This window comes from Cottoperca gobio, chromosome 7 (assembly GCF_900634415.1).
Source record: "Cottoperca gobio chromosome 7, fCotGob3.1, whole genome shotgun sequence".
Taxonomy (NCBI): Eukaryota; Metazoa; Chordata; class Actinopteri; order Perciformes; family Bovichtidae; genus Cottoperca; species Cottoperca gobio.
Window position 1 is genome coordinate 3,803,947 of NC_041361.1, and position 18,532 is coordinate 3,822,478.

The 18,532-nt window shown below is 39.6% G+C and overlaps 4 protein-coding genes across 5 annotated transcripts; 1 reads left to right on the top strand and 3 right to left on the bottom strand.

The window, feature by feature from the left end:
- Nucleotides 1-375: 375 nt before the first annotated feature.
- On the bottom strand, nucleotides 376-3,457 carry LOC115010974 (chemokine-like protein TAFA-4). The gene is made up of 4 exons (XM_029435901.1): nucleotides 3,343-3,457; nucleotides 1,659-1,814; nucleotides 1,322-1,446; nucleotides 376-387 (listed from the first exon to the last, which is right to left on the bottom strand). Exons 1-4 carry the CDS (start codon nucleotides 3,455-3,457, stop codon nucleotides 376-378), a joined length of 408 nt encoding a protein of 135 aa, XP_029291761.1.
- A 1,885-nt stretch (nucleotides 3,458-5,342) lies between these two features.
- On the bottom strand, nucleotides 5,343-11,277 carry LOC115011383 (NEDD8-activating enzyme E1 catalytic subunit-like). 2 transcript variants are annotated; one of them, XM_029436540.1, is made up of 18 exons: nucleotides 11,175-11,277; nucleotides 11,034-11,072; nucleotides 9,648-9,771; nucleotides 9,402-9,482; nucleotides 9,207-9,289; nucleotides 8,829-8,909; nucleotides 8,696-8,739; nucleotides 8,549-8,613; nucleotides 8,080-8,235; nucleotides 7,543-7,645; nucleotides 7,310-7,420; nucleotides 7,090-7,143; nucleotides 6,513-6,549; nucleotides 6,344-6,425; nucleotides 6,128-6,228; nucleotides 5,980-6,043; nucleotides 5,840-5,894; nucleotides 5,343-5,744 (listed from the first exon to the last, which is right to left on the bottom strand). In XM_029436540.1, exons 1-18 carry the CDS (start codon nucleotides 11,192-11,194, stop codon nucleotides 5,656-5,658), a joined length of 1,389 nt encoding a protein of 462 aa, XP_029292400.1. In that variant the 5' UTR covers nucleotides 11,195-11,277; the 3' UTR covers nucleotides 5,343-5,655. The 2 variants fall into 2 exon arrangements, with proteins under 2 accessions (XP_029292400.1, XP_029292401.1); XM_029436541.1 differs by having other exon boundaries at nucleotides 11,010-11,072; nucleotides 11,175-11,221.
- A 628-nt stretch (nucleotides 11,278-11,905) lies between these two features.
- Nucleotides 11,906-15,472, top strand: LOC115010434 (PRA1 family protein 3-like). The gene is made up of 3 exons (XM_029434966.1): nucleotides 11,906-12,155; nucleotides 12,784-13,001; nucleotides 14,166-15,472. Exons 1-3 carry the CDS (start codon nucleotides 11,974-11,976, stop codon nucleotides 14,339-14,341), a joined length of 576 nt encoding a protein of 191 aa, XP_029290826.1. The 5' UTR covers nucleotides 11,906-11,973; the 3' UTR covers nucleotides 14,342-15,472.
- A 213-nt stretch (nucleotides 15,473-15,685) lies between these two features.
- lmod3 (leiomodin 3 (fetal)) lies at nucleotides 15,686-18,454 on the bottom strand. The gene is made up of 3 exons (XM_029434965.1): nucleotides 18,138-18,454; nucleotides 16,354-17,988; nucleotides 15,686-16,119 (listed from the first exon to the last, which is right to left on the bottom strand). Exons 1-3 carry the CDS (start codon nucleotides 18,423-18,425, stop codon nucleotides 16,072-16,074), a joined length of 1,971 nt encoding a protein of 656 aa, XP_029290825.1. The 5' UTR covers nucleotides 18,426-18,454; the 3' UTR covers nucleotides 15,686-16,071.
- Between the last annotated feature and the right edge of the window lie 78 nt (nucleotides 18,455-18,532).

Here is an 18,532-nt window from a genome sequence, read left to right on the forward strand (position 1 = left end):
CATCCAAACTTTGATTGAGTGCATCACAATGTGCCCAGCATATCAAGCACTGAAACAATGATACAGACTTTTGCAGCAGCTGTCTGTTTGGACTGGGAAAGCACGCTGCGTCGTTTTATCTTAAGTCAGATGCTAATAGATTGTCCACTCCATGGGATTACCCCCACCCAAATTGTGTTTAAGCAAAAAGGGAAATTTAAATAATGAGTTCCTGCAGTTTGAAGCTCAGCCAGGAGATATCTAATTAAATCTATATTGTTCTTTGCTCTATCTGACGGCGGGGGGGGCGTTCACTGTCCTCAGAGTCCAGTGAGAGCTAAGGTGATGCAGCAGGTCGGGACAGGCTCGTACTGATTAGATTGAGCTCCCGTCTTGCTACCGTGCCACCTAAAAACAAAAACAAATGAAAGTAGAAAGTTTCACAACTCTGGTTTTGTTGATCACAATAATTCCAATATGCTTTACACACGATGAAGCTGAGGGATGTGATTAAATGATATTGTATTCAGTATATAGGTAACCTTTAACAGCTGCAACATTAAAGAGAAGAACACATTAATGCATCAATAATTATAATATATTATTCTGCATAATAAGTACTTTAAGTGTATTTTTATGTTAATACTTTTGCACTTTTACTTCAGTAACATTCTGAGTGCAGGACTTTTAATTGTAACAACATATCTACACTACTTCTTCCACCACTTGTTTTTCACTCTGTGCTGTTCAGCAGTGTAATCTGATGGACCACATGACGACTGGGCATCCTTTGATCACTGGCTGCACGCTGCTACTGCTAACTTTCCCCTGGTTCACTGTAAAATGTTCCCCTCGGGAATCGTAGAAATAAAACAGTTCAACAAAAAGGCAATTTATAAGAAAGTGCATTTCTAAACACAGTGGGGTTTCTTTTGGCCGTCAGATTTAATTACATGGGTTTTACTGTTCAGTATTAGTTTACAGCTTATTTCATGTTTGTCCTCTTGGCCCCATCATTCACCAGATTATAGAATTAGGTTTCCTGAGCCAACTGTGCCTGGCAGAGAGCAAGACGGTTGATATGGCCAATGGGAGCAGTGATTATGCTTGATTGTGGAATCTTTCAGCATCAAAGGAGAGCTTACTAAAATAAAGCTTTATGATGAGTATTCACAAGTCTGTCGGCCCCTGTTTTGCATAAGAGTGTACTGCGATAAAAAAAAGAAGAAGGTTTATTGTAAGACTGCATATAAGCGTCTATAAATACCATGCCTTTAAACTAAAACCATTTTGTGTTATTTCTTCGGTACAGTATTGTGACTCAGACTAAAGCAGGTCTTACCTTTGTGGTCTTTACTTTGTTCCCTGAGATACATGACCAACCGGTGAGGTCAGGGAGAACACGGCAATCTTCCCCCTCCAGACACGGCTCCATTTTACACCACCACTTCAGACGAACAATGGAGGCTGGAGAGAAACACACTTTTCAGATTGAAGGACTTCAAAATTGACTTGTTTGGAAAAAAACATCTTAATCAGATGTCACATTACTTTCTCCTTGAACGCCCCAGTATCAGTGGACTCTGCTGAAACTGACTCTACTTTTACTAATAATATATTCATGTCATGTCAGAATATTTGGGGTTAAGAGAGGTAGAAGAGGCTTCCAGTAAAATGACCTTCAACACAAGAGGGCAGAGCCCTTGTTGTCCCTGCCACCTGTCCTGGGAAGCAGGAGCACTTGACTGTTTGAGAGCGTTCCTCAATCTTGTTCTTATTGCAGCAACGATGAGCTGCAACCACTTCACAAGTCCCCGTCCTCTCCTGCGATGACCCTGAGGAAGAGAAATAAGGAAAAAGATTATCATTTTTGTTTTCTATGTTGTACATGTAAGTAGAGGCAGCTTGAGTGACTTCAGCCTTTTACAGATGACAATATTAAAATCAAAGTGCAATGCTTTATTGGCTTCTTTTTTAAATAAAATACAGTAGTCTTTTTTGTTACACTCAATCAGATGACCAAATAAACAAAGCCATAAAATACCCTCAACCCTGATTTTGATGTTTCTAAAGCTACGGCACCACCCAGTGGATAAAGAGCGTAAGGACTCATGCAACAGTCGAGGAAAACATATTCAAATGGGTAAACATTAGCATAAATCGTCAGAAATATCTGTCCCACTCCTGCCTCTGCATCACTTTAACGTAAAACAAATAAAAGGAATTGAATGAAGCTTTTGGTGATTATTACACCACTGGTGTTTTCATGCTGAGACACTTAAACTTAACTTTCAAATTAATTGGTGCAACAAAGCAGAAGTAAAATAATAAAGAGGAAAAAGCCATGCATGCATAGTGCTGATTTAAAACTGAGCGGTCTCGTGTGTCTGCATGACCGACGACACTTGCAGGACTGGAAGGATAATTAAAAAACAACGTGAGGTTTAAAATCGGCTTACAATCAAAGCAAAGATGAAAAATGAAACATGTAAATATACAAAACAAAGATAAATCTTATTTGGAGTTATCCATACGTGGTACATTTAAGTACATTTTGAGGTACTTTACTCTTATGTTTCTATTTATTGCAACTTTATGCTTCTACTTTACAATATTTAAGTTTAAAAGATTGTACTTTTTACAAAACATTGGATAGTCTTATTAAGCTTAAATGGATTGAACCAGTTGTTCCCAACATTTTTCAGGTTGTGTCCCCGTTAAACTGAATATAAATGTGGGTTGCAACATCTCACAATCCCTCCTTATACGATCTAAAGGTAAATAAAGTACTTTAAAATACTGCTTATGCATTGATACATCAGCATTAAATGGAAAATGGATGCATTTATAAAGCTCCTTTATACCTTAACGGACAAAGCTCTTAATTTGTCTCTCAATCACCGATCCACACACACACACACACACACACATTCATAGACCAATAGTGGTGTAGCTGCCATGCACAGCACTGGCCTGCCCATTAGGAACTGCTTCGGGCTCACTGTCTTGCTCAAGAACACAACTGGGGATCGAACCACCAACCTTGGGACTACCCGCTCTACCTTAGCCGTGAACAAGCTAATGTAATATATAATAAGTATCGGTCACACAAGAAAACAATTTTACATTTACTTTTTGATACTTTAAGTCAATTTTCATGACTTAACTTGGATACTTTTTGTAATAGAGTACTTGAATAGAACATGAAAAACTACATGCTCCATATTCATTTCTGTTTCTAATGAGAAGCATAGGGGCTTTCAGGTTATCTTGCTTAACCTGAACTCTCTACTAGGCTGTTGACCAGGAGCCTGAATGACTCCCTCTGGGTGTGTGACTGGTCTAGTTGGGTCTGACGCTTACCTCTCTGTCCTCGGGAGCTTTGGTTGCCAGTGGACACAAGCTGGCTGCAGAAGCTTACTATACAAAGAAGCAGGAGACCCCAGTGTAATGGTCGAGACAACATGTTCAGCTTCATCTCGCCTGCACAGACAAAGAGGTTCATGCACACTTAATCAGAATTAGGCCAACAGCTTTCCCTATGAGGGTAACCATAAAGTTAATTAATACAGCGTATCAAATGCTTCTGATATCGTCTGACTCGTGACATGGATCTATTTGCTCAGTCATGACTCTCACATCACTGGGCAAATCAAAGAAATGCCAATAAAAGCCCGATCAGAGGCTTGACTTGAGAGTAGCTTGCACTCGTTTCTGACTCATGTTATCCCTTCAGCTGGAAACATCTCTGCATTCAAAGCTAAATGCTCCCTCCAAAACAAGTTGCATTCCACATGAGTCACTGAGAAACTGGGACGTGGACTCAAAGTATTGCTAATGCAGGATAAAGATGACATAAAGTGAAACATCACTGCTTAATTCATAAGTTTGTTTGAGGCATTTCTTTCACCACTTATACCATGTCTAGAGTTCAAAACTTTCAAATATTCAATTTAAAATGATATAAAACAGAGAAAAAGCAGCTCGTTCTTACATTTAAGAAGCTGAAACCAGCAGAATGCTTCACATTTTCCTAAATGACGATTAATCTTCTTAATTTGACGATAATATTGTTTTCATATTATACATTATATATTATGTATTATTTACATTTATATTCGGTATTTCTCCAGGTTAATCATTAGCTCATTATCCACATGAACAAAACCTTTTTAGTCATATCTGTGCAAAAACACGCTGCCAGTAGACAATGTGTTATTGTGATACATACACGCGTAGGCTTCATAATCATAAATAAAAAGTGAGTCTAACTGCCTTTTAACATTTAATTACAGAATAAACTATATCACAAATAAACACAGCACGTATTGAACGTTGCAAATAAATAGGTGGGGGGGGGGGGGGGGTTGCAATGAATACTTTAAATATTCAACCACTTACCTCTGCTCAGGTTATTGATATGCATGATGAGCCGATGCAGAAGCCTCCATCAATGTCAGGGTAAGCATCACGAATACTATATAGAATTATCGTTTCAGCAAGGATGCAAAAGTTTGCAGTTGATATGATCCTCCATTTTCAGAAGTTTGTTTTAGCCTCAAGTCGGATTATAAGCGAGAAAAAGGAAGTCGCGAGATCGACCGTCTGCTGCTGAAACAAGTCAACACGTCAGCTCAGTGAGAACCTGCAGCTTCACACTTCAGCTCCTCTACCTGGAGTTACTATAGCGTGCAGGCAGGATGTGGTGTGAATACAGTGGTATCACTCCCGACAAGCAAAGCCTGGCAGTTTTTCCCCCCTCGTCAGGAAAATTAAAACTTAATCAAGACAGAGGAAACCATCTGTCCCCCCGGCCACTTTCATTAGCGCCATAAGAAGCTTAAAGTGAGGCTCGACATCCTGTCACACAGCGGACATAAACAGGATCTGAAGGCCAAGTACTGTTCTTACGAGATATTTCATGTGTTTTCTTTAGGCTCAGATTTGAAAACAGACTTTTGATTTATGCTGTCACTTTGCCAAACAGCAAAGGTGAGATTTCACATCTTTTTGTTTGTTTCATATGTTCCCGGAATGAAAAAGTATTTTTGCAACCCACTAATTAAGCACATCACACCCCTCAGTGAATGTCAAACTGAGGTATAAATAGCTGCTTTAATGAGGTCTAACTAGAAAAGAACAAATTATTCCCAAAGAAAATGTAATTGCTAAGTGATTCATATTACAAGACTGATACCACTGTCACATAAAACATTTATTTCAATAAATAAAACATCCATTTGTTATTTTAATCTTTGTTTTTGTAGTTGCTTTTAATACATTTAAAGATAAACAGAGCAGCTGCCCTATTGCTTCCAAGTAAAGCAATTTGACAAAAGAAATCTGACAAAAGAGACGTCCTCTACAACCATGACAATAAAACTTTATTAGAGCATAGTGCACATCATTATCCTCATTTTGATTGACAGGGAAGTAGCTACAATAGAAGTCGAAGCAGGACAAATACATCAAGAAGTAAACAACGTCACTAATAGAAAAGAAAACAATTCTGTTAAATTATTTCAAATTCATATGACAAACCAATACAATCCCACAAGTGAAACCTCACTCATTATTTACATTGTCGTATCAAATGTGCTACTGCGACGTCACAGTGACCTTGTGATGACTCGGTTTGCATTCAGATGCCGTCAACTTCACGTCAGTGTCGAGTGTTCAGGTGGTGAAATTGAGCTTGAAGAGAACCGTCTGGGGCGTGGTGATGTCGGCCACAGCCAGTTCCTGTCCATCTGACAAGCCCAGCTCTGCACGTGAAGACAAAACAGAGTTTATATTTTGTCAGACGCTGCAGTCACGTTATGAACTGACTGGGAATGATTGGAGTACCGCTTCTCCTTGCCTTTCAAAGTCTTGCAAAGGTTGGGCCTTGTCCGCTCCTCAATGGATTTAACGGACTGGAACACAAATGTAATCGAAGTTTATAATGACGTGTAGGTGTCCGAACACCACGCGGCATTCTCAAATGTTAAATATCGTTACCTGCAAATACAGCGTCTTATTCTTCCCTTCCAGAGTTGTGGTGATAGCCGGGGATTTCATTTGTCTGTAAAACATTCATACACAACTTTAACCTCCTCAGTTATTCTTGCTAAAGAAGAAATACAAAATGTACTCACAGAATACTCACAGAGAGGCGTTCTCTGTTAGGTACTCTAAAACCTCCTGTAATTTGGCAGAAGAAGGGAACTGGAGATCCTGAGGGACCTGGCTGCAGGCTGAACAATTCTCCTGCCGATCAGAAGCAACGCAGAGCAAACTGGTTATTCTGCGTACGGACAAATGTCCATTACACTGTTAACAACACGGGTCACCGGGGGTTACGCTTACTGACACAACAACAAACCTTTCGTTCAGCTTCAAACGTGTAGGTGTACAGTCCATCCACGTCATTGAAGACCAGGTAATTATTTAAAGGAATATATGCACTGCAAAAATAAAATCCGACGTTAAATAATTGTTCATTTGACAAATCGATCGGGATGTGAGATTAAGAATTGTTTTCTGCTCCTAACCTCGTCGCAATTTTAAAAACTTCAGTGGCACAGGCAGCTATGGAGAAAAGAAAAGACAAAATTAAGTATAATATATCATAAATCCCTACTTCAAACAGTGGTGCTCTGGTAGTTAGGCTTCCAAATACAAGACAGGAAGGTTGTGAGTTCAATACCAGGAGCTGCCACCATTGAGCCCCTGAGCAAGGCACGTAACCCTGAGTTGCTCCAGGGAGACTGTTCCTGTAGTTAGTTCACTGTAAGTCGCTCTGGGTAAGAGCGTCTGCTAAATGACCTGTAATGTAATATATTAGAAACTAAACTAGACAGTGTTACTCTTTTTAATGCACACATTGAAGGAACTACTGGCATTATATACTTTATATCATATAAGGTACTATTCCAGTTACTATTCCCATTACATGTTACAACTACATGTATTGATTGTTTGATTGATAGATAGATTGAGGATGCCTGCTTTGGTTTACGTCTGCGTGAAATCAAACACGCCTATTTCTTCGACAAAGATATAACACAAATGTTGTCAACATCTCTGAACAGCAACAGCTAATGCCTCACAAATATCCAAGTGTCATACCAGCAATGACAGCGTTGGTTGATGCCACGGCAGGAATAATCCTCTTCACGACTCCTGTGGCACAAAAACAGTCACAGGTTTCATTCCAGCACACATTTTACAGACACCTGTGAACTTGAGAGCGGTCGATGATGATGATGAATAAAGTTATCAGATAAAACCTAACTGATGTACCACATTAGCGTTGAATAAATGAATGTCTTGTAATTCACAAGTTCACCTTGAGTGAGTCTGTATGTCACTCCTGTAATGTTAAACTCCGCAGCTCTTTCCTGGGCTCTTTCAAACACCCACTGGATGTGCTCTGGATTGTCTCCGTCTAAGCTCGTATCTGCTTGAGGAAAAGAGCGTCGTAGTTAGCCTTCATTGCAATAACGTACACAGGTAGAAGGTTAAGTGATTGCATTAGATGTGTGTAAGAAGAAAAGAAAAAGAGATGATATTTTATCTTACCCCTACATGGCTTTTCTTTGGGCCACTGTAAGATTCTGGCATATTCAATGCAGTGTTCTGGTAGCCGAGGCATCGACGCTATGGTGCACATGGGGAAATTAATCTGCGGATAGTAAAATGAAGGTCAAGCACAAACGCATAAAAAAAAAAAAAAAAAGCACGAGAAAACCTTTCTGTTCTGCACAGAGAAATCTATAATGAGTATTAGTTATAATCAAAAAGTATAAGCTGCTCATGTCTACTTATTTTCTGTGTGTGTTTGGAAAGATCTGAGATTCAAAATAGTAACCGTCACATTTTTCTGTTCAGTTTGGTAGATACAGTATATCGGCTTATTGTTTCCACCCCCCCTAACAAACAGCTGTTGGTGCAGATGGAAATGTGAAACATCACACCCTGTGCACCACAGACACCGTCTCCAAAACACAAGCAGATGTGAAAGCTTTTGTAAAAAGTGAACATGTTGATTGTTCTTTTACTGGATTTATATGAATATATTAAGGGAAACTAGAATACAAATTGATATTCAAAAGTTACCTGTGGCGGGTACAGCTCCAACGTGCAGTCGATGCATGCCGTCATGCCGGGCAGAATGACACGAGCGTTGCCTTTAAAGCCCTCCGTTCCTCCGTCAATGAGGGGGATGATGGAGCTGGGCTCCAGGACTCCGTCTTCAAAGCTCAGGAGGGATATCTAGAGAAAGCAGCATCAACCATAACGTGTTGAACCACGTGCAGTTAAACTAGTAACTACATGTTGCAGTAGCTGGTCGGTAGTTCAACTATATTCATATTTGCATAGTAATTCAAGTGGATAAATACATTTCTTGTGTTAATTACTGAAAATACAATTCAACTTCTTCCATTGTGAAGTAATTGGTAGCTCAAAAAGCTATGCTTTCAAATGTAGCTTCCCCCACTGATCCTAACTCAGCACAGATTACATTACGCTGCTAATATACAAAGATCTATCAAGTGAACACAACAGTCAAATCTCTTTTTCCTACCAGCATCCCGTTCATCCAGCGTCTGGCAATGATGGAGTCCAGTCCACAGACGATGATGTGGAACTCTGGAAAGAGATTTAGCGCTTTAAACCTCTGAGACACTTACTCTGTAAACTCCACATGATGCATAGATAGAAAAATACTTACGCCTGTAGAAAGAATCATCAAAGTCTTGGATCTTCTTATAGTGACTGTATGGTGTTAATAAGGAATACAAATCACAGTCAAGATACACTTGAAACTAAACCCGAGCTGTAAAAACTGCTGCTGCAAAGGATACGGGACAACTTTACATCCAGGGATACGACTGTTGATGAAGTCGGCAGCCACTTCTGCCTTTGGTCGTCCGACATCTTTGGGCCTAAATAGATGCATACAACAGTTAATAATCAAAGGGCTGATTGTAATCTGATTTTATCACATTGGAATTGTTCAATTCAAGTCACTTGACTGCAGATACCGATGACATCTCTAATTTATTGACAACTGAAGGGTAACAGACTGATGCATCATACTGTTCTTTGACGAGCATTATATAAAGAATTAAAGGAAATATTATTAAAATGATGATTTTCTTAATTTCTTAATAACTAAAAATATATTTTTCACCACATAATGTATTTCTGTAAAAAAGGAGGAAACTAGAAGTGAAACATACCTGAAAAGAAACTGCCTGTTGAGGTTGGACACATCAATTGTGTCCATGTCAACCACATGAATAAGGCGAAACCCAGACAGGGCCTGAAACACAAACACAAGTAAGAACGTGTCTAAATGAAGTGTGTGTGTGTGTGTGTGTGTGTTGCTCAGTTTGCACTCAATGATCCATTAAATAATTAAAGCTATTTCTTACCAGATTTTTTAGGAGTTCACACCCAAGTCCTCCTGCGCCAATGACCAGAATCTTGCATGTCTCCAACAAGAACTGTAGAGACTGACATAAAAGAAACACCAAATTATTTAAAGAACAAAAAAAATACTGCGATTTGAAATATCTCCGTCACCGGACAATGTGAAGCTCCCAGCTCTATCACAGGGGAATAATTCAGATTGAAGTATGAAAAGAAAGCTCTCTGTTTCATGAAAGTATTTCTGTCACCTCGGTGCTCGGCTCAAAGTCAGGATGGGTGAAGGGGCCAGGTCTCTCCAAAAACTTCCTCACATGATTCCACCGGCCATCCCAGTCGCAACCGCCGTCCCTGTGTCCACCATCTACAGCCATTCTGGACACACAACACACCCAAGATATACTAAACTTCTACAACCATTGAAATGAGTACATTTCTCCCTTCTTAATAATAATCTATTAATACCAGTTATGTATTATTACAATAACTTTTAATTAAGTTGTGTGAAGAAGACAGTAAAAGAAAGCAGATGGCACCATTAATAACAGTAATAGGAATTATTATTAAATACATAAAAACAAATGAAAGAAGACTAATGAGAATAAAACAAGCCTCCATCCAAGATGTAATCTGCTGTGCAAAAATGAAGGCAATTAAACTGCTGTTGATCACTGATCATCATCTGGACACGCTGTGAAAAGTTGTTATTGAGATGAATATGGTGCATCTGGAATCTCTTGAGATTACACAGTTTAGTTGTCTTTGAATGTCTGCTAGGAAAATGATTTGTCTTCAGACTTCTTTTTTATTATCTTTTATTCTCATGGTGTCTAAAAAAAATATTAAAAAGAAACAGCGTGAGGGGAAAATCACACTTCAGTTAAACATCTCACATCTCATAGGCATGCACTCTGTATACACAGTCGAAATGACTTTCTATTGACAGTCACAGGCTACGAATCAATTTACTAAAATGTGACAGTGCAGTAAGTTTATCAGGAAACCAGATTATTTATTAACATGCCATGTCCCAATTCCAGTATTGACTACATACTTATATTTACAGTATACTGTTTTTGCAGTTAAAATTGAAGAAATCAATATACTTCAGTGGTTGTAAATTGTGCAATGCATGACACTCGCACATCAAAATGCAAATTTGGAACGCAGCTGTCAATTTAATTTTCTCGGCTGTTGTTTTTATACACACTTTCAGCTGTAAATAGCGCATCCATTTTTATTTTTTTTGTGCATTGCATTGTGGGACACTAGTGTAAATCACACTCATGATGACATGTTTGAGTTTACTCTTGTTGTCACTCTTCATACTCAAAACCTGTTTAGGGTTAGTATGGAATATGGAATTGGCACACAGATGTAATGTGCAGGTTATTCCGGATATGTCTTGTAAGGATTGATACAGGATTGGTGCAGTGCAGGGTTTCTGCATTTATGTTTGATACTGTGAATTGATACATTGTGTAAACGGATGAATTGCACAAACAGCTAACTGGGTTCCTAAGGCTGTCCCTTGCTGAAATGTTTATTTTGGTGTCTCCTGGCCCAGCAGTCGCTGCTCAGAGTGCAACGCAAACCTGCTGCCAGTCAGAGACCTTTATTTAGCATTCGTCACTAACTTCTCAGTCACGTCCTCTATTCGCCTTCTTTTCTTCTCCCTGGAAGAACAAAGTAAAACAGGGTTCAAGCATGCCGGGTTAACGACAAAAGGCGCGAGTTTAACTACGATAAAATTATATTTTTCGTCCATTGAGACTTACGGCTCCTCGGCATCCGCCATACTTTCACGGTCCCATGTCCCCGTTTGTGACTGCTGTGTTTGTGAGTGTCAAAGCTGCACACAGCTGCGCAAAGTACCCATATAGGGACATATATTGCCCCCCCCACTTCTTCTCCCCACCAAACCGAACTGGCCATCACAAGTGTCCATGATTAAAGTAGAAGTGTCGTATTAGATGTACATTTCACCTGATATATGACAGAACATTTAAAACAGATATTGGAGGCAGTGTGTACCACTACATTTTACTAGAGCTCAGGATACTGCTATATTTATTATTGATAACATTTGTAGTGATTTTAAAATGAAAAATAACTTAAACAGGGTCTGTATTAAAGTAATGTGCTGTTCTTATTTCGGAATTTAACGTTACACACATTTAAAGATGACAAAAAATATTCTTTTAACAAATACTCTTTTAATATAAATGTATCTGTATGTAAAATATATATAATTTGCCTGAATCAACAACCCCCGTAGAGGTTTATTGTACTGTCGACATTTTTCTGTAAATATTTCGTGTCTTTTAGTTTATTTATTTAACTAAACGCATTCTTGTGTTCACTGGAATCTTCACATGATTGGTGCTGCTGCGCATTCTAGAACGCAAGAGTGAAACGCTCGAGAATGTAACTCTCGTGAGATCTTGAGCGAGAGTACGGCTTGTGGTTTTGACTCCCCTCCTCCACGCTCAGACGTTGATCAGCTGGCCTGTCAAAATATTACGCAGCGCGCTCGTGTGGGTATGTTATTGAGTCGCTTCAATACACGTTGAAGACATGGCAGCCAAGATGGAGCTTGCACCCCTCAGACCGTGGGACGATTTCTTCCCCGGAACGGATCGGTTTGCCAAACCTGAGTTTGGAGATGTAGCAAAGTGGAACAACAGAGTGATCAGTAATTTAATGTACTACCAGACAGATTATTTCGCCTTGGCTTTGGTGGTATTCGTCATTGTAGGGTGAGTCCTGGCAGCATGCTAACGGAGGCAAGCTAGCATATTTACTTCTGTGTTTAATTATCCAGCATACCTTCTATCCACCACACCCATGACCACACAAGCTATTTCTGTAACTTGACGATTTGTGTTGTTGTGCCAACATTTAAGGCACAACACTTTTGAAGCATTTGCCTTTTTATACGTGTACATTTCTTGGCCTATACCAGTTGCTTATTTTATTTCTAAATATATTCGTATTCAGTAGCAGCAACTATCAGTGAAATCACGATGTAGCTGACGTTAGCCTAAAATGTGTATACGTAGTAAACCACTGTCTCTTTTATATTAAAATATACGTTACTTACCAGGATTATGAGTGTTTCTGAGAACCAGTGATGCTACATTGGATCTGGAGCTCCTACCATCAACACAATCACTGTTAATTGGTCGTGATTGTGCATGTAGTTTCTTTGAATAGAGCATGATGTAGTCATGAGTATAGGCCTAACTGCAGGCATCTGCTCTCTCATGGTGTATACCAGCTGTCAGGATGTTGGCTATTGTTGTTGTCACCACCAGGTTGTGCTATTTAAAACAACGTGCCTACACCTAAATGTACAATATGCCACTTTTATGTTACAATATTCAGGTTCCTGAACCCTTTTGGCATGTTTCTGGGAGGAACTGTGGTGACTCTGGTCTTCATGGGTTCAGTGTGGGCAGGAGAGAACCAGGCCATGGTCAAGAACTTCAAAAAGAAGAACCCCACTCTGTTTGTCATCGGGGTCATGGCCACCAGCTACTTTCTGCTGTCGCTGTGTGGAGGCGTCATGGTCTTCATCTTTGGAATCACCTTCCCTTTGCTGTGTAAGTCACAGGGTTTTCTGTTTACTTTCAAGAAGAGAATGAAGAATTCAGTTATAAAATGATACGCATGCTGTGCCAGGGAGCCCTCACTATATGCCCCCGCACGTGATAACATCCAACAGCTGTTTCCAAGATGCATAATAAACATTGCAAGTTTGACTTTAAAAAAAGCATTTTTGCCAAAGTAGCCAAGACTTCTCCTGTAGCCACTTGGCCTGGGACATGAAAGACACGTATAGCCTATAATAGAACATGGAAACATTGAGCTGTCTTGATTGTGTTCTTGCCACACCCTACCTCTGGTAATTTAATTAATTTTAAAATTAGATTTATTCATGAGTTTTCACACACATTCCGGTGATTTTGACACAAAAAGGCGAAAGATCTGTTAACTTTAAGGCTTCAAATAATATCACTGGTTAAAAGCTGTTGTATGTGTATTTAGGTTCAAGCACTTACACTTAACAGATGTGACAGAAAATCATTTTAGCTTTTGTTCCCTACAGTATATTGCCAACACTCGTTGGCTAATGTTATATGTTAAACAGTTAAGGAGGATGGTGAGTCACACAGGGATGAATAACTGAGGGGTTTTGTTTCTGTGGGTGAACAAGTTTTTCCAAGTGCTTCTCTCATTCTGACTCACTGTAGGGATTGAACAGCATGTACTGTATTACTGATTACACACTTTCACTCATGACACAGATTGCGATATAAAGTGAGCTGTACTGTAGATCAGAGGTATAGTTTTGGGTTTGCTACATCGCTCTAAATACATTTTTTGAGCCAGGCAGTCCGCAGGGTGGTTGAGATAATTGATGGGTTGGATCGTTAGAGCAAATGTAGCAGCTCAAACATCATGGCCGATAGGTGAGGCAGTTTGTTCGCTTCCCAAGAGGCCTGCCCGCTGCTGCCTGTGTTGACGGGTTGCTATGGGTTGTGTTGATTTCGACAGAACTACATTTACTGGCTGATGTCATGCATTCAGTATCTGCCTTCCATGGGAATAACAGACCCCCCCCCAATCCTTACACCTGCTTTAAAGTGAGAGTTGCAACAGTATCACATTTTAGTTTTGATTTTTTAAACTATTCCAGTGAAAATCATCCATTAAGTTTCTATTAAAACTTTTACATAATATAAATAACTGTTTTCTTCCTGTAGTAATTCTGATCCATGCCTCTCTGAGACTGCGCAACATGAAGAACAGACTGGAGAACAAGATTGAGGGTGTTGGGCTGAAGAAAACCCCTATGGGCATCATCATGGATCTCCTGGATCAGCAGGAGGAGAAGATGAACAAGATTCAGGATTTTATTGAAGGCAAACTGAAGGACTAAAGCTCGAGTCAAACGTGTGCCAAGGGAAGTCAGTGTCATACAGTGTGGATTCAAACTTCCATAGCATAGTCCCACGTGGGGAGTTTTTATCCCATGTATACATTTTAAAGTTACTCATGTTTGCAGTCCCATGCTTATATATCCGTTTTGGTTTTACTTTATTCTCTCTTTCACTTTTTTGTGACTTTCCGCAGATGGATTTTAACATTAAAACAAGATTTGCACAATCACAGCGTGGATTGGATGTTGAAAGGCAATGGCCACCAAAGGTTACCAAAGGTCATTCATGTGTCAAATGTTCCCAAAAACACATCATTTTCCTTGTCGACTGCGTACTTTTTTCCACATAACTGACTATAACTGACAATATCTAGTGCTGTTATTAATTATATATTAGTTTGTACTAAATAAGGAATCATGCTTTCGGTTTGCTACCTCCAAACAAGTATGTTTGATTTACCCAACACCCAGTGAACTATTAAATGCTTATTAAACAGCAATAACTCCCATTTTGTCACTTAAGGAGCTGTATTAATACTGATCTGAGACCAGTTTGCTTCTTGTGTAGACATGGTTATATATGGTCATGGAAGTTTAAATAGTCATATTCTCAAAAGGTGTGTGTGCACACACTTCCTGACATACAGGCTGGCCTGAGTGAATCTCTTCTGATCACAGCTATGCAATATTGAAAAATGAATGGCAAGTGCAACTTTATTGTTTGAATATTATGTCACGATATGTTTGTTATTTCTGATGTCTTTATTTTCAGTATATAGCATGCAGAAATGTATAAAATGGCTACAGGATACAAAGTACATCTTTTTGGCAATGAGACAAAATGATTTATTAAATGAATTAACTCCCCATTCTGTTAGAAAACAATGTTAATTCATTTTATACTTTCACTCCTGATAGTAAGAGCATTGTTCTGTTGCTTTTCCACATTAACTGCAGTTTGTGCATGCTACCTTCACAAATGGCAGTTCACAAAGATTGTTTATGTTATACGGATGCTATATTATATATTCTGTTTTTATGTGACTTTTTCATTCTTGAAAAGTGATTAAATCACAGAACTGGAAGTAAGACAAAGCTGTCCTCTATACAAATAAAGATAACCTGATTTATGTTGCAGCCTTTTCCCAATTGAGTCTCAGTGTGAATATATACGATGTATTTAGTTATCACACAAAGTTGTTGTCTTATAACAAATGAAAAGCTTATTTATAACCCCTAATGAATGAAATATAAATGTAAATATCCCCTCCAGGATTTTTCATATCTGCACCTTTAAGAATGAGAAAAAAGCAACCTGGATTAATGGCAGGGATTCACTGGGGATCTACTTTGACACAGATTTATTGCACTTTAATAAAGAATAAAAGAAGAAGGAAGGAAAGAGAAACCCCTGAAAAGAGTGGAAGATTTTTTTGTATAGCAAAATGCAAATATATCAAACAAGCGTGCTCCTAAATAAATCATCTAACATATAATCAAACAAACCTACTCTGAAAATCTATTTGATCACAACATGTTATATTTGAGCAATGGCAATAGCATATGTAAATTGAACATAAGGAGTTCTTAATGCATTATACCTTTGTTACAACTGCCTAAAGACGTAAGTGTAATGAAGGTATTCTTCACTCTTGTTTTGCACAGTTGTTTTGAGAATATATGTAAAATAAACATATGTATGGTGAAGAAAACAATCAGCTGAAGTTGCCTCAGAGGAGACTCGTTTCACTTGATTCCAGGACTTTAGGGAGTGGCACCTGTAAGCAGCAACAAAGAAAGGAATAAAAAGATGACCTGGATTTCTATTTGGAGCCGTAAACTCATTATAGATAACAACTTAAAAAGCTTTAAAACATTTAAATGCTCTTCTATTTTGAGAGCTTTAACACAGTAACTCTTTTTACCAGCCTAAATTGTTAAATGGTATAAGTACTGATAAACACAGGATCCCGACTTGATTGATCTCACACTACAAATGATTAGATACTCACATTTTTTAGATAGGCAATATTGCTCTTTTTGATCTCAGTTAGGAGATGATCACGGGGTGTGGAGTTAATCTTAGCTGGCTCTCGTCTGCGAGGGACGGGCTTCAAAGTCTTAATCACGTCAGTCAGGTTTGCTCTTTCATCTGTCACCTCTCCACCGCCTACATCCTTCACTCTGGAAGTCTTCCTTAGTTGGAAGCTTGCCGGCTCCGGTCTCTTGTTATCCCTGGGGTCCAGGTCCAGAAAAGGGTCACGTTTCTTGGGAGTCCTCTTCAGCCGGACGTCCCTCAATGTGTTTGTCGGTTCGGCACTGGGTTGTTTGGGAGTGCTGTTGTGTTTGACCTGCTTCTGAGGCTCTGGCTGTTCTGCCCGGGGGTGTGTTTGAGGTACAATGCTCAGTTCTGATGAGGGTGGGATGAACCCGTGCTCCTGCAGGAGTTCTAGAGACGGTATGTACCCGAGCCTCTGAAGTAGACCAGGAGGCAGGTTTAGACTGTTCTCATACATCTGCATCATCTCCTTCTGCTCCTTTACTTGCTGCTGCCTCTGATCCTCCTTCCTCAGCTGCCTGTGGTGGTCCAGATTCCTGGTTAAAAGGTTGGTCACCACCATCCTGGGCCCCGGCTGCTCAAAGTGGTAGCCCATCTTAAGCAGGGTGTTGTTGGCCTTGAGCAGGCGTGAGATCTCCATCTCTGCGTGGTGACCCAACATGTGCCTCTGGTTGTGAAAACGCAGCTCTGTGAGAGTCTCATTGAATTGGAGGCAGCGGATGATGGCAACGATGCCCTTTCCGGTTACGAAGTTGGACTCGATATTCAAAGTCGTAATGCTGCGATTCTCCCGTAACATGTTGGCCAGGTTGAAAGCTATGTTTTCATCAACGCCGGTGTTTGCTATACTGAAGGTTTTCACGTGTCTGTTCTTCTTCAAGGCGTTGACATAGTCCAAGAGCATCTCTTTGGGAATGTTTTCTATGTTGTTTAGGTTAACCTCAGCGATAGAGGGGTTGTTGTTGCGGACTTTGTCGAGTGTCGACTCCACGTTCGTCTCATTTCCTGAGGGTCTTGATGTCATTTTTATATTATTGAATGCCAGCTTTGGAATATTTAATTTGTTAATTTTTCTCTCTTCTTTCTGCGGGAGCTTATCATTGGTTTCTTTTATCTCTGGCTCCTCTGAAGCCTCTTTGGGAAGCAAAGTATCTGTCGTTTTAATTTCCTCTTTCTCTTCAACTTGTGACGTGCTGTGTTTTGGCGCTACGCTCTCACTCTTCTCCTTTGTGTCTGAAACAGGGTGATTGTCATCTGTATGGTTTTCTGATACCTTTTCTGTGTTAGTGTCTTCATGTGTGTTTATATGTTCATGTTTGTCTGTGTTCACAGGTGACTTCACCTCTTCTACATCTTTCACATCTTCCCCTTTTTCCTTTTCATTCGCTTCATCCACTTCATCCCCCTCATAAACCTCTTCGACAATTTCCTCAATGATCTCCTCTATAATTTCCTCTCCATCTGTACCATCTACAGCTTCTTCTTCTTCAATGACTTCCTCAATCACTTCATACTCTACGTCTTCTTCTTCTTCTTCTTCTTCTTCTTCTTCTTCGTCTTTCTTTTCAGTTTCCTCCCTCAAAGCTTTCTGATGAAAATAACATCCGACCAAGGTTAGAACTCTTTTTAAAATTTCTGCCTGTAACATTTCACAAGTAGAGACTGTATGGTTTCTAAGGAAATATTAATATTCTTAATTGATCTGTACCTTGTACAATTGAGAGTTTGACCTCTTACCTCACTGGACAGCAGAGTGGTAGGCACTCTTTCTTCCTCAAGCATACGGTTGGACTCTTTCTCCCAGTAGAGGTAACCAACAAGGGATCTGTGGTCGAACGTCCCCGTGGGGGCCTTCTCCGTCTGGTCCTTTTGTCTCTGCCCCACCGGTACCCTTTCATCTGGGGCGATAATAACATCCATTTCACTCTGGAGTTCCTTGAGCTCCTCCGGTGAAAGCATAGCAAGGAGTTCATCCTCATCAATATCCTCTTCATTGAGATCATCAAGGTCTTTACTGTTCGACATATTTGGTTAGCTTTTTTCTTTTGCCGATATCAAAAGGAAAGATAACTTCGACCCAATCTATGACTCAGGACAGAGCAAACTGAGAAGCCTCCGACTTTGACTTCAGC

Excerpts from the sequence above, each read along its gene's own strand:
- LOC115010974 (XM_029435901.1), bottom strand. The coding sequence starts at position 3,457 with ATGAAGCTGAACATGTTGTCTCGACCATTACACTGGGGTCTCCTGCTT. Across the intron at positions 1,815-3,342 it reads AAGCTCCCGAGGACAGAGAG|GGTCATCGCAGGAGAGGACG; the intron begins GTAAGCGTCAGA and ends TCTCTTCCTCAG. Across the intron at positions 1,447-1,658 it reads TCTGCCCTCTTGTGTTGAAG|CCTCCATTGTTCGTCTGAAG; the intron begins GTCATTTTACTG and ends GTTTCTCTCCAG.
- LOC115011383 (XM_029436540.1), bottom strand. The coding sequence starts at position 11,194 with ATGGCGGATGCCGAGGAGCC. Across the intron at positions 9,483-9,647 it reads ACTTTGAGCCGAGCACCGAG|TCTCTACAGTTCTTGTTGGA; the intron begins GTGACAGAAATA and ends CTTTTATGTCAG. Across the intron at positions 5,745-5,839 it reads CCTTTGCAAGACTTTGAAAG|AGCTGGGCTTGTCAGATGGA; the intron begins GCAAGGAGAAGC and ends CTTCACGTGCAG.
- LOC115010434 (XM_029434966.1), top strand. The coding sequence starts at position 11,974 with ATGGCAGCCAAGATGGAGCTTGCACCCCTCAGACCGTGGGACGATTTC. Across the intron at positions 12,156-12,783 it reads GTGGTATTCGTCATTGTAGG|GTTCCTGAACCCTTTTGGCA; the intron begins GTGAGTCCTGGC and ends TACAATATTCAG. Across the intron at positions 13,002-14,165 it reads AATCACCTTCCCTTTGCTGT|TAATTCTGATCCATGCCTCT; the intron begins GTAAGTCACAGG and ends TTCTTCCTGTAG.
- lmod3 (XM_029434965.1), bottom strand. The coding sequence starts at position 18,425 with ATGTCGAACAGTAAAGACCTTGATGATCTCAATGAAGAGGATATTGAT. Across the intron at positions 17,989-18,137 it reads CCACTCTGCTGTCCAGTGAG|AAAGCTTTGAGGGAGGAAAC; the intron begins GTAAGAGGTCAA and ends TATTTTCATCAG. Across the intron at positions 16,120-16,353 it reads ATATTGCCTATCTAAAAAAT|GTGCCACTCCCTAAAGTCCT; the intron begins GTGAGTATCTAA and ends TGCTGCTTACAG.